General features: G+C 43.0%; 1 protein-coding gene across 4 annotated transcripts in view; it reads left to right on the forward strand.

Annotated features, from left to right (window-relative positions):
- The window catches only part of MACROH2A1 (macroH2A.1 histone), a 95199-nt gene that overhangs the window by 64211 nt on the left and 18741 nt on the right, over positions 1-12247 (forward strand). For 2 of the 4 annotated variants that reach the window (XM_090288292.1, XM_090288290.1), the window contains exon 5: positions 7537-7647. In XM_090288292.1, the coding sequence (XP_090144418.1) occupies positions 7537-7647 (111 nt within the window). The remainder of the gene's footprint in view (positions 1-7536; positions 7648-12247) is intronic. The other 2 variants (XM_090288291.1, XM_090288293.1) reach the window with 1 other exon arrangement.

A 12247-nucleotide genomic window follows, 5' to 3' on the forward strand; every position in this document is an offset into this window, starting at 1 on the left:
TTATATACCTTATTTTTTGAATGTTTGGTAAAATTCACTTGTGAAGCAGTCTGGTCCAGGGCTTTTGTTTGTTGGGAGTTTTTGATTACTGATTCAGTTTCTTTAGCAGTTACTGGTCTGTTCAGATTTTCTGTTTCTTCCTGTTTCAGCCTTGATAGATTGTGTTTCTGGGAACTTACCCATTTCTTTCAGGTTGTCTAGTTTCTTGGCATGTAATTGTTTGTAGCATTTCCTTATAATTATACTTTTTTATTTCTGTGGTGTCAGATGTTACTTTCCTCTTTTATTACTGATTTTATTTATTTGGGCCGTTTTTTTTGTTGTTGTTTTTTTTCCATGATGAGTCTGGCTAAAGGTTTATAAATTTTATTTTTTAAAGAATCAGCTCTTAGTTTCATTGATCATTTCTATTATTTTTTTAAAACTATTTCATTGATTTCTGTTCTGATCTTTATTATTTCCTTCCTTCTTCTCACATTGAACTTTGATGTTCTTTTTCTAATTCCTTTAGGTGTAAAGTTAATTTGTATATTTGAAATTTTTCTTAATTCTTGAGGTAGTCCTGTATTTCTATAAATTTCTGTATTAGAACTGCTTTGGCTGTGTTCCATAGATTTTAGGGCCATTGTGTTTTCATTTTCATTTTTATTTGTCTCAAAGTATCTTTTGATTTCTTCTTTGATCTCATTGTTAACCTACTCATTCTTTAGTAGTATGTTATTTAACCTCCACATTTTTGTTTGTTTGTTTTCTTCTTGTAACTGATTTCTAGTTCCATACCCTTGTGATTGGAGAAGATGCTTGATATGATTTCAGTCTTCTTAAATTTATCGAGGCTTATTTTGTGGCCTAATGTGTACTCTATCCTAAAAAATGTTCTACGTACAGTTAAGAAAAATGTATATTCTGCTTTTGGGTGAAATGTCCTAAAAAATATCAATTAAGTCCATCTGGTCTAATGAGTCTTTTAAGGTCACTGTTTTCTTGTTGGTTTTCTGTCCAAATGATTTATCCTTTGATGTAAATAGGGTGCTAACGTCCCCTACTATGAGTGTCTTGCTATTGATCTCTCCCTTTATGTTTGTTCATATTTGCTCTCTCTATATAGGTGCTTCTAGATTGGGTGCATAGATGTTCATGAGTTATGTCCTCTTTTTGTACTGATCCCTTTATTATTATGAAATACCCTTTTTTGTCTTGTTATAGCCCTTGTTTTAAAGTCTACTTTGTCTAAGTATGGCTACCCCAGCTTTTTCTTTTTTTCATTTTCATTCATGTGAAATACCTTTTTTCATTTTTTTACTTTCAGCCTGTGTGTGCCTTGATCTGAACTGGATCTCTTACAGGCAGCATATGCATGTGTCTTCTCTTTTTATTTATTCAGCAACCTATGTCTTTTGATTAGAACATTTAGTCCACTTATATTTAAAGTAATTACTGATAAGTATGTAATTGGGGCCATTTTATTTTTTCTTTTTAAGTATATTTTATTGATTATGTTGTTACAGTAGTTCCAATTTTTTCCCCCTTTGTTCCCCTCTGCCCAGTACCCACCTTCCCTCCAGCAATCCCAACCCCCTTAGTTCATGTCCATGGGTCGTGCATGCCAGTTCTTTGGCTTCACCTTTTCCTGTATTATTCTTAACTTCCACCTGTCCATTTTGTACCAACCGATTATGCTTCTTAATCTCTGCACCATATACCCAGTTCTCCTCTTCCCCTTCCCAGCTGATAACCCTCCAAATGATCCCCATACTTATGATTCTGTTCCTATTCTGGTTTGCTTAGTTGGATTTTATTTTTATTTTTTAGATTCAGTTATTGATAGTTGTTTGTTGTCATTTTAGAGTTCATAGTTTTGATCTTCTTTTCCTTAAGTAAGTCCCTTTGACATTTCATATAATAACGGCTTGGTGATGATAAACTCCTTTAGCTTTACCTTGTCTGGGAAGCACTTCATCTGCCCTTCCATTCTAAATGATAGCTTTGCTGGACAGAGTAATCCTGGTTATAGGTTGCCTTTCATCACATTGAATACTGCTTACCAGTCCCTTCCTGGCTGCAAAGTGTCCTCTGAGAAATCAGCTGATAGTCCTATAGGCACCCCCCTGTAGGCAACTCTCCGCCTCTCTCTTGCTGCCCCCAGGACTCTGTCTTTATCTTTCACCTTTGGTATGTCAGTCATGATGCATCCTGGTGTGGTCCCTCTGAGTCCAGCTCACCCGGGACCCTCTGTGCTTCCCAGACCTGTATGTCCATCTCCTTCACAAAATTTGGGAAGCTTTCCTCATTTTTTTCAATTCTTGCTACCTCATTCTGGACTGGTTGACTGTTTTCTTCCTTATGTTCCAAATCATTGATTTGAACCCCATTTTCCTTCCCTTCACCATTGGTTTTGTGTGAATTTTCCATCGTTTCACTTAGCATAGCCTTCACTTCTCTTATGCGTTTGCCGTACTCAAGCAAATCTGTCAAGCCTGTGAGCATCTTTATCACCAGTGTTTTGAATTCTGTGTCTGTTAGGTTGTCTCCTCATCTGTTAAGTTGGCTATCTCCTCATCGCTTAGTTCTCCCACTGGAACCTTGATTGGTTTCCCCTTTTGGGCCATACTTCTCTCTCTCCTCATTCTGACAGGCTCCTGTGTTTGTTTGCCTCCATGTCCCAGTTAGAACTGTCGCTCCTGTTACATTGTAAGGGGTGGAGCCTTAGGGATTCATCAGTACAGGGTGACCTGTTTCACCACATTGTGGCGCTGTGTGGGGGGGAGGGGTCCGAGAGGGAACAATGCCGCCTGCCCAGCACTCGCCCCTTTTCCAGGCACTTCTCCCACTTTCATATGGGACTGGCGCCTCTCTAGCTGTTGCCCTGGCCATTGTTCCCAGAGTGGGTGGGTCTTTGGACATTGTAGGACCGTGGGTCCCTTTAAACAAGCGGACTCTGCTGAGACCAGCAGTTTCTGCCTCCATCCCAACCCCCACTGGTCTGCACAGTCAGAAGCAATGAGGCTTGATTTTCCCCGGTGCTGGACCGTGAGCTTCTAGGTCCAGGAGTTGGGAATGCTCCCCAGGTGTCTCTCTTGATTTTTAAAACGTGTGACTGTGCTTTCTGTTGGTCTGCCACTGCTGCCACCACTACACCACGTCTTCTCTGCCCCAGCTCTGTCCCTCCTTCCTGTCTGGATGAGTATTTCTTTATATTTTTGTTTGTTGGACTTCCATGCAGTTTGATTTTCTGGAACTTCTGGTTGTTTCTAGTTTTGAGGTAGTTGTATTCCTTCTTAGTTGTGAAGGGAGATGCAGCATGTCTGTCTACGCCTCTATCTTGGCCGGAAGTCCGGGTTTTTTTTTTTTATTGTTTTTTGTGGTTCTTCTCTGTTTCTTTCTTATTCCCTTGCTCTCTTCTGTTGTATGTTGATAACTTTCTGCAGTGTTGCATATGAATTCCTTTATCCCTTTTACAATGATCTCTTGTGGATTTTTGGTTTGTGGTTACTATGTTCTTACTATATACAAAACTATGTTTATAGCACTATTTTAAGTGGTTGGTTGCTCAAGCTGAAACACAATATAAGCACCACAGTTTTTACTCACCCCCTCCATGATGTTTTTGAATTATTTTTTATTTTTATTATTTTTTAAGTATATTTTATTGATTATGCTATTACAGTTATCCCAATTTTTTCCTCTTTGCCCCCTTCCACCCGGTACCTCCCTTCCCTCGGCAATCTGCCCCCTTTGTTCATGTCCATGAGTCATGGATGTAAGTTCTTTGGCTTCTCCTTTAATGTCACCCTGTCTATTTTTGTACCTCCCACTTATGCTTCTTAATCCCTGCACCTTTTTCCCCATTTTCCCTCTTCCCCCTCCCAGCTGATAACCCTCCATATGCTCTCCATATCTATGATTCTGTTCCTCTTCTAGTTGTTTGCTTAGTTTGTTTTTGTTTTTAGATTCATTTGTTGATAGTTGTGAGTTTGTTGTCATGTTACTGTTCATAGTTTTGATCTTTTTCTTAAATGTGTTCCTTCAACATTTCATATAATAAGGGTTTGGTGATGATGAACTTCTTTAGCTTTACCTTGTTTGGGAGGCATTTTATCTGCCCTTCCATTTTCACTGATAGCTTTGCTGGATAGAGTAATCTTAGTTGTAGGTCCTTGATTTTCATCACTTTGAATACTTCTTGCCGGTCCCTTCTTGCCTGCAAAGTTTCTTTTGATAAATTAGCTGATAGTCTTATGGGAACTTTTTTATAGGTGACTCTCTTCTTTTCTCTTACTGCTTTTAATATTCACTCTTTAACTTTAACCTTTAGCGTTTTAATTATGGTTGTGTCTTGGTGTGGTCGGTCCTCTTTGGGTCTAGCTTGTTTGGAACTCTCTGTGCTTCCTGGACTTGTATGTATGTCTATTTCCTTCACCAAATTAGGGAAGTTTTCCTTCATTAGTTTTTCACATAAGCTTTCAATTTCTTGCTCTTTCTTTTCTCCTTCTGGCACCCCTATGAGTCAGATGTTGGTACGTTTAAAGTTGTCCCAGAGGTTCCTAAGCCTCTCCTCATTTTTTTCAATTCTTGTTTCCTCATTCTGTTCTGGTTCACTGTTTATTTCTTCCTTATATTACAAATCATTGATTGGAAGCCTGGCTTCCTTCCCCTCACTATTGGTTTTGTGTGGATTTTTCTTCACTTAGTGTAGCCTTCACTTCTTCCCTTATGCATTTGCTGTACTCAATCATGTCTGTGAGCATCGTTATCACCAATGTTTTGAACTTCGTGTCTGTTAGGTTGGTTATCTCCTTGCCCCTTAGCTCTCCTTCTGGAGCCTTGATCTGCTCCCTCTTTTGGGCCATACTTTTCTGTCTCCTCAACTTGACAGCCTCCTGTGTTTGCCTCTGTGTGTTAGGTAGAGATAAGTATTACTTTAAATCTTTGTTTGTTGGACTTCCATGCAGTTTGATTTTCTGGCAGTTGTGGTTGGTTTTTGTTTTGAGGTAAATGTAATCCTTCTTATGGTTGTGCGAGGAGGTGAAGCCTCCATATTGGCCAGAAGCCTGTTTTTCTGATTATTTTTTACTTTGTGTATATATCCATATATTGCTATACTTGCACATGATCTTCCTACTTTTGCCTTTTAATTTTTGTACTATCTTTATAGTAGGTTGATCCACTTCTTTATTATTTGCTTGCTTTTGTGAGAATTTTTCTCTTTCCTATATTTTCTTATTAATATTTTTTATCTTAAAGAAGTTCCTTTAACATTTCTTGTAATACTCATTTAATGGTAATGAACTCTTAGGGTTTTTTTGTTTTTGTTTTTGTTTTTTAATTATCTGGGAACCTCTTTCTCTTTTGATTCTAAATGGATAGAGTGATCTTGTAGTTCCTTGCTTTTCATCACTTTAAATATTTCATGCTAATCCCTTCTGGCCTGCAAAGCTTATTTTGAAAATTAACAGTCTTATGGGAGCTCCCTTGTTTGTCACTAAAGGCTTTTCTCTTGCTACTTCTTATGATTCTTTATTTATATTTAACCTTTGGCATTTTAATTTTGATGTGGTTTGATGTGGGCCTCTTTGGGTTCATCTTGTTTAGGACTCCCTGATTCCTGGACTTGTATGTCTGTTTCCATCAGTCATTATTTTTTCACATAAAAATTTCAGTTTCTTGCTCTCTCTCTTCCTGTTTGTGTACCCCTGTGATGCAAATGTTGGTTATGCTGGATGTTGTCCAAAAAGTCCCTGAAACCAGCAGTGCCCAACCCCTAGACGGTAAACTGGTACCAGCCTGTGGTCTGTTAGGAACCAGGCTGCACAGCAGGAGGTATGCGCCTGAGCCCCGCCTCCTGTACCCCACCCTACCCTCAGTCCTTGGAAGATTGTCTTCAATGAAACTGGTCCCAAAAAGGTTGTGATGCTGTCTTAAACTATCCTTATGTTTAAAAAAATTTTTTTTGCCGTTCCAGTTGTTTTCTGCTCCCTTGTCTTCCAGATTTCTGATTTGATCCTCTGCTTCATTTAATATGCTGTTGAGTCCATCTAATGAATTCTTCCTTTCAGTTACTGTATTCCTCATTTTTAACTGATTTCTTTTTTAATGGTTTCTGTCTTTAAGTTCTCACTGAGTTCATCTGTTTTTATCTAAGTTCACTGAACAGCCTTATAACCAGTGTTTTGAACTCTATATCTGGTTGGTTACTTGCCTCCATTTCCTTTGACACTTTTCCTGGAGTATTCTCCTATTTTTTTTATTTGGGACATGCTTGCTTCCTCATATTGGCTGCCTCCTGTATTTGTTTCTATGTACTAAGTAGATATGCTACACCTCCCAGTCTTGCCAGAGTAGTAGTTTTCCAGTAGTAGTTGTCCTATGAGGCCCAGTGGCACCATCTCCCTGGTCACCTGAGCCAGGTGTCCCTTGTGTGGGTAGTGTGTGCCATCCTGTTGTAGTTGAGTCTTGATTACTGTTGGCACATCAGTGGTGGGATTAACCCTCAGGTTGACAGGCTGTGGGGACTGGATGTGACTCCAGCAGAGAAGTTCTACTTGATTTGTCCCCACTGGACCTTTCCTCAGGAGTGATTTACTTTTCGGCAATAATTGGGGGAAGAAAAAGGTTTAGTGTCTAAACCAAAATTGTCATTGTTCCCACTATCATCACTCTGCATTATATGTGGATGCGGAAAATCCCCAAATGACTCAAAATATCCATTTTAAATACAAGCCTCATCCTCGGTCCAAATAGCTTTTACATGTATTCCTCCTCCTGGGGTCCGCCATGCTAGTATTTAGTCTGGGAAGTGGGAGAGGGGTGGTTGTGCGTGACACCTTGGTCACTGTCAGGGCAGGTCAATTTTACAAGTATGTTAGAAAGTTGAGGGTCTGGAAACTGATTAAAGTTCTCCATGCAACGTAACCCTTGAAAGGCTCTTGGGAACCTTTTAGGGTACACATACTTCAGACTGAATGATGCTGAGCATGTGAGATCCATGCCCACGACAGAGCTGGGGGGGCTCCAGGCAGACCGATGGGCCCTTCTCCAAGGCTGGTTTTAATGAAGGAGAGTGAGAGTCTTATTTCCTGGGCTGGGGAGGGCTGGAAGATTATGGTCCTTGGTCTGCTTTTTGGCTCTTTGAGAACTAATGACCTAGAACAATGTTTTTTTCCTCTTCAAACTTGAATATTGTTCAGTCCTCTAGAAAGAGAAGACCCTTAATTTAGAGAGTCATTTACTTGGTCTCAATCTGTGAAAATAGTTCCGTTCTAAATTATCACCGTAAAGTTTTATCTTTGATAGGTACTTTTTTAGATTATAAAATGCTGAAAATACAATTTATCACTTTTCATAGAATTCGTATACTCCAAAGTAAGCCTGCAGCCCCCACTTTGAGAAAAGCTGAGACGTGTTGTTGAATTAGTTTCCTGTTTTCTCTCAAGTATTATGGGCGGGGCCTGTGAGCTGCCTCCTCCTGAGGAACGCCCAGGTTTGCGAGGCCTCTGCCTGTGCAGGCCACAAACCGACTCTTTTTGTTTGTGTAAGAAGAAGCAGGGAGAAGTCAGCAAGGCAGCCAGTGCTGACAGCACGACCGAGGGCACGCCCGCCGACGGCTTCACAGTTCTCTCCACCAAGAGCCTCTTCCTCGGCCAGAAGGTAGGCAAACGTGCGGTCTTGGTGTGCAGCTTGGTCTGCTCTTGGGCCCTGGGAAAGAGTGGTGCAGGCCACCTCTGCCATCAGGAAGGAAGGCCCGGTGTTGCAGTGGCCACTCCCGGTCTCGGGTCTCGGTGTGGGTGGAGCCAGCGGGGGCAGGTGGAGAGAGTGGGGGTGGGAGGCTTTTGGAGAGGCCTCCGGGAGCACTGGGAGGAGACTGGCAAGCGGGGAGAGGAGGTGGTGGTAAAGAAGAGGGCAAGACTACTGTGGGGGGTTGGGACACCCTCGTTAGCCTTCGGAAGGAGCAGCTTACGTGGTATCACCTGGTCATCATATAGCACTGGCCAGAAAAACAGCCAGAAGTTAAAACTGGGTCCTGGGAAAGGAGAGACCTGGCAGGCAGCCCATGCATTCTGCTGGGCACTGAAGGTAGAGCCCCTGTTCTGTGGCCGGGATTGTTTCTAGAAGCACGTGAGGGTGCACCGAGCCACCTGACGACTCCTCCAGCCAGGTGTTCGGTTTTGTTAACCATGGGCACTGTCTTTTCAGCTGCCCCAGTGATGCAACTTTGCCGGGACATCATGGTTTTGTAAAAGATGATTCACTTTGTTGAAAATAAAAATGATGCAGAGGCTTTTAAGACCTGAGAATGAGCAAATTAATCTTTCTCTAATGACACTAAAAAAGGGGTGGAGAGAGAGCGAATTAAACTGTTTTTAATTTTTTTACTCCTACATTTTAAAAGTTAAAGGTGTGAATTTGGCCTTCTGTGTAAATTGTGTTTAGTTTGAATGTGGTCAACAACTTAGTTCTGAAGCTGCATCATTTTTAAAACCTCTGTCGGTTTTCTTTTTGCATCTCAGTGGCAGTCCTCCTGCTCACATCATTCATTGCAATGCTCCTTGTCCCCTCCCCTTCCTGTCACTAATGGCCCTTGGGCTTCATGATGCAGTTCCAGTGGTGGACTCTGTTCCAGCAAATAACCATTACAGTTTATGTTTTATAACCATCATCTGTATTTTGTATGCACTTCTCAAAGGAAAAAATAAGCAGCACTAGTTGTCATCTTAAGGTCTGGGGCTTTGAAAGTCTTTGTTTAAAATACTTTTTTATTTATTTAAACAATTTCAACTCAGCAGTGAAGGCAACCACCTGGGTCTCCTTGCACATCCTTTAACATGTCCTTCGGGTAATATATTCGAAGTGAATGTGACCTGTCATCCAAATTGCTTTGGTTTGAATGAAAGTGTGAAAACCCCTGTTAGTTACAACTAGCTCCTGTGTGCTTCAGATCCTAATGCAGACGGTTAGCCAAGACCTGGAAGCCTGCTAAGCAGATAGGACAGCTCAGCGCCTGGAGTCACCCTCTCCCTCACTCCTCCAGCCCTGCCCTTGGGTGCCCTGACCCTGGCCTCTCCATTTCTGGTGTTCTTGCTACCTCCTGTGGGCTACCCCAAAGCCAGCGTCAGATCAGAACTCCTCACACCCTTTGCTGGATGAATGCAACTATTTCCAAAATTGCAGCACTCAGCCCTACAAACAGATGCCCTTCTCGATCTTGGGATTTGGTCTTGTCTGGGCTCTGCTGTGCTTGAGCCCTGGGAGGGAGGTGGCAAAGGCTACAGACACTTTGCTACCACTTCTGTGACCAAGCAGCACCGTCTCCTCCTCCATTTGGGTACACCTGGTCTCAGGCCTCAGGACCCAGAGCCACAGGCACAAAAGTCCCAGAAATTACAGATCCAACCAGTACTGACTGCGCTTATTCAAGGTTGGAGAGGGCGGAGTCCAAAAGCTATAGAGAAGTATCCACACACTAATCATTTGCAGACATGCCATTTAGTGTTATTTAAGATGTAGAGGAAAATGGAAGAAGTAGGTTTGACAAGTGAAACTAATGTGCCTGTTTGACGTCTTGACTTTTGGAGGGAGACTCTGAAAGGACTGGTTGATCTGGAACCCAGTGTAGAATAGTCAACTGTAAGAAAAGGAGCTGAATGCAGAACTGGACTTCTCATAGCACGGAGTTAAGTGTTAGTGGTGAGCGCAAAACACCACAAGGCTGTCCTTTACATTAAATGTACTTAATGACTCAAGACTTCCATGTTTAGGAAGGATCCCCAACTCCAGCACTCCCTTTAGCAGAGTAAATTCCACCCCTTCTCCCCTGCCCTAATGTGGCATCACAATAAAGCAGCACCTTCAAGACAGCTTGGGCACCAGTGTTAGAAACAGTGTGCTAGCAGCTCTTCCTCGAACCCTGTGCCTCTCCCTGCAGCAGGAGGCGGAGAGTTTATAGTTCGTAGCACGACTTTGAAGCAGTACTTTGGCCCTTTGTTGGCTATTACTGTCAAGTGAAAGTCATGGCACATAGTGCAAAAAGGGCAAAAGTCACAAAACTGACACGGAGTTTTACACAAAGCACAATAGCCTTTTAAAATGTTATTGCACACATTAATTCGGACTTGGATTTTAGGAAATGTTTCAGGAAGGGTCCTTGAGAATGATGACTATTTGGTAAGACCGTACAGTCCTCCAAGTCTTATTTTTCCACCTGTGGTAGTGAAACCCAGGCATGAGGATTGCAAGCAAGCTGGGGTCGAGAAAGTGCCACTGTGCTCCCTACAGCTGCATGAGGCTCAGTTGCTAAGCTACTCACAGGAGAAGCTGGCTGAGCTTAGGAGGCTGGGATCTAATTGTGGTTGATGGCGAATTTCATGTACTGAAGTCTCAGAAGTCATCGCCCTTATTACGCTCAGATTTTACCCAGTGTTCATACACATGGTTGAACAGTTTTCACAAAGAAAACACGGCTGTGACTCTGAATCCCCTAAGAGTTTTTCTTTCGTGGTTCAATGGAGATTTTCAGCCCCTTGTTAGAGATATAAAAACCTGATGATTCTAGTTCCCAAAAACACTTCCAGTGTATATTTCTATAAATCTGTGTCTGTGGCGGTAAATGACAGGCGTCCTGGTAGGGGCAGTGTTACTTGAAGTGGGCGGGAAGGCAGTGTCAGGAGGTCTGAGCGAGTCTTCGTGCTGTCCTGATGATCAGGACGGAGCTGTAGCGCATGGACCACTACAGGCAGGGAAGGGTTCATGGGTTTTCTCCCTGCGACCCAGACACCCTGCTCCTGGGGCTGGGAAACTGTAAGGAGAGAAGGAGCTCCTGCAGCAGCAACAAGAAGGAAGGGCCCCTTCCCACCTGTGGCTGACGATCAGCCTCTGGGAGTGGTGACTCAGCTCCAAGGCCTACAGCAGTGCCCACATGAGTCCTTATATTTGTGTGCCACATTCTAGCCTGAAACACACCAGATGCCATCACTAGACTTGAGGCTTCCAAGGGAAAGTCAGGCCAGGGCTGCTTGCAAGGTAGTTGGTATAGTACAGACAAAGGAGCAAGGGCAGGAGATCGGGCCCTGGAGTGGACCACAGAGCCCGTGGGTCTCCATGAGGAATTTAGAATCAGTTCTGTGGGAGACATCGCCCTCTCCATCCTCCTTAGTTTAAGCAGACTTTGGGGACAGAAGAAGAGTTGCATTTCATGGGACTAGCACAGGGAAATAAGACTGGTCAGTCTTCTCCTTCCTTGTCCATCATGAGGGAATGAGAGACACCAAAAATTGACAATTACAGACTAGACTAAACATGCTACTCATATAATCTTTTAACGATCACTTTTATTTTCTAAAATTGAATCTCTGATCATATTATGTAAAAAAGTAGGATTGTACTGTTTACTGTAGCCAAGTAGGTCATGTCAAGGCATGCTTGATGTCCATCCATCCAGTAGCTCCAAGCCACCAGCTCCTTCCCTATCAAAGGCAGGCCACCTCCTGACAATCCCTAAATAGTGAGTGCCAACCTCCCTCCCAGGGTGGCCAGGTTGGCTCTGGCCACCTCAGGTCTAAGGCAGGCCAAGGGCCTGGTTCCTGAGCTGCCATTTCCATTTGCCCTGCTTGAAGGGGAGGATGTTCATCTCAGAGGCATGTCTTGATGTCAGATGTTCAATTCCAGCTGTCTGTGTGCCCACAGAAACCCGAACACCATCTTAGGCATTGTGTGGCACTCAGGTCGGGAGTCAACCTCCTCTGCCTTCAAGGAGCTTGTACGCTTAACAGGTCCACATCACGAGTAGAGAGCAGGGGTTAACGCGGGCGGCAGAGGCGGCTGCAAAAGAGCCTGCGGAGGTTAGGATAACCAGGCCCCAGTGGTGGAGGGGATCTTGAAGGACACTTGGCGGAGTCCCCTCCTCCCAGCTCCTCAGCCAAGTGGGACCTCCTTCTGCTCTATGACTGCCAATACCCTCGGGTCACTTGCTCCCGTGGCCAACAATCAATACAGAGTTGAATAGTAGCCCATGGAAATAGCTGATTTTCCAGTGAGGCATTTCTGAATACAGATCCAGAAGCATCTATACACTTAGAAAAAAAATAGTGTGAATTTTAAGGATTTGCACATGTACAGATTTTAAGCAAACAAAAAAGGAATCTCATAGATGTACACTCATCTCACCCACAGCACACAAAGTGAAGTGTTTGTTTTCCTTCCTGCTTCCTCCAGCAGCCTCCTGCCATTTGCACACCGTGTAGGTTTGTTTGGT

Source organism: Furipterus horrens, unplaced genomic scaffold (assembly GCF_987537825.1).
Source record: "Furipterus horrens unplaced genomic scaffold, mFurHor1.1.pri manual_scaffold_10, whole genome shotgun sequence".
NCBI lineage: Eukaryota > Metazoa > Chordata > Mammalia > Chiroptera > Furipteridae > Furipterus > Furipterus horrens.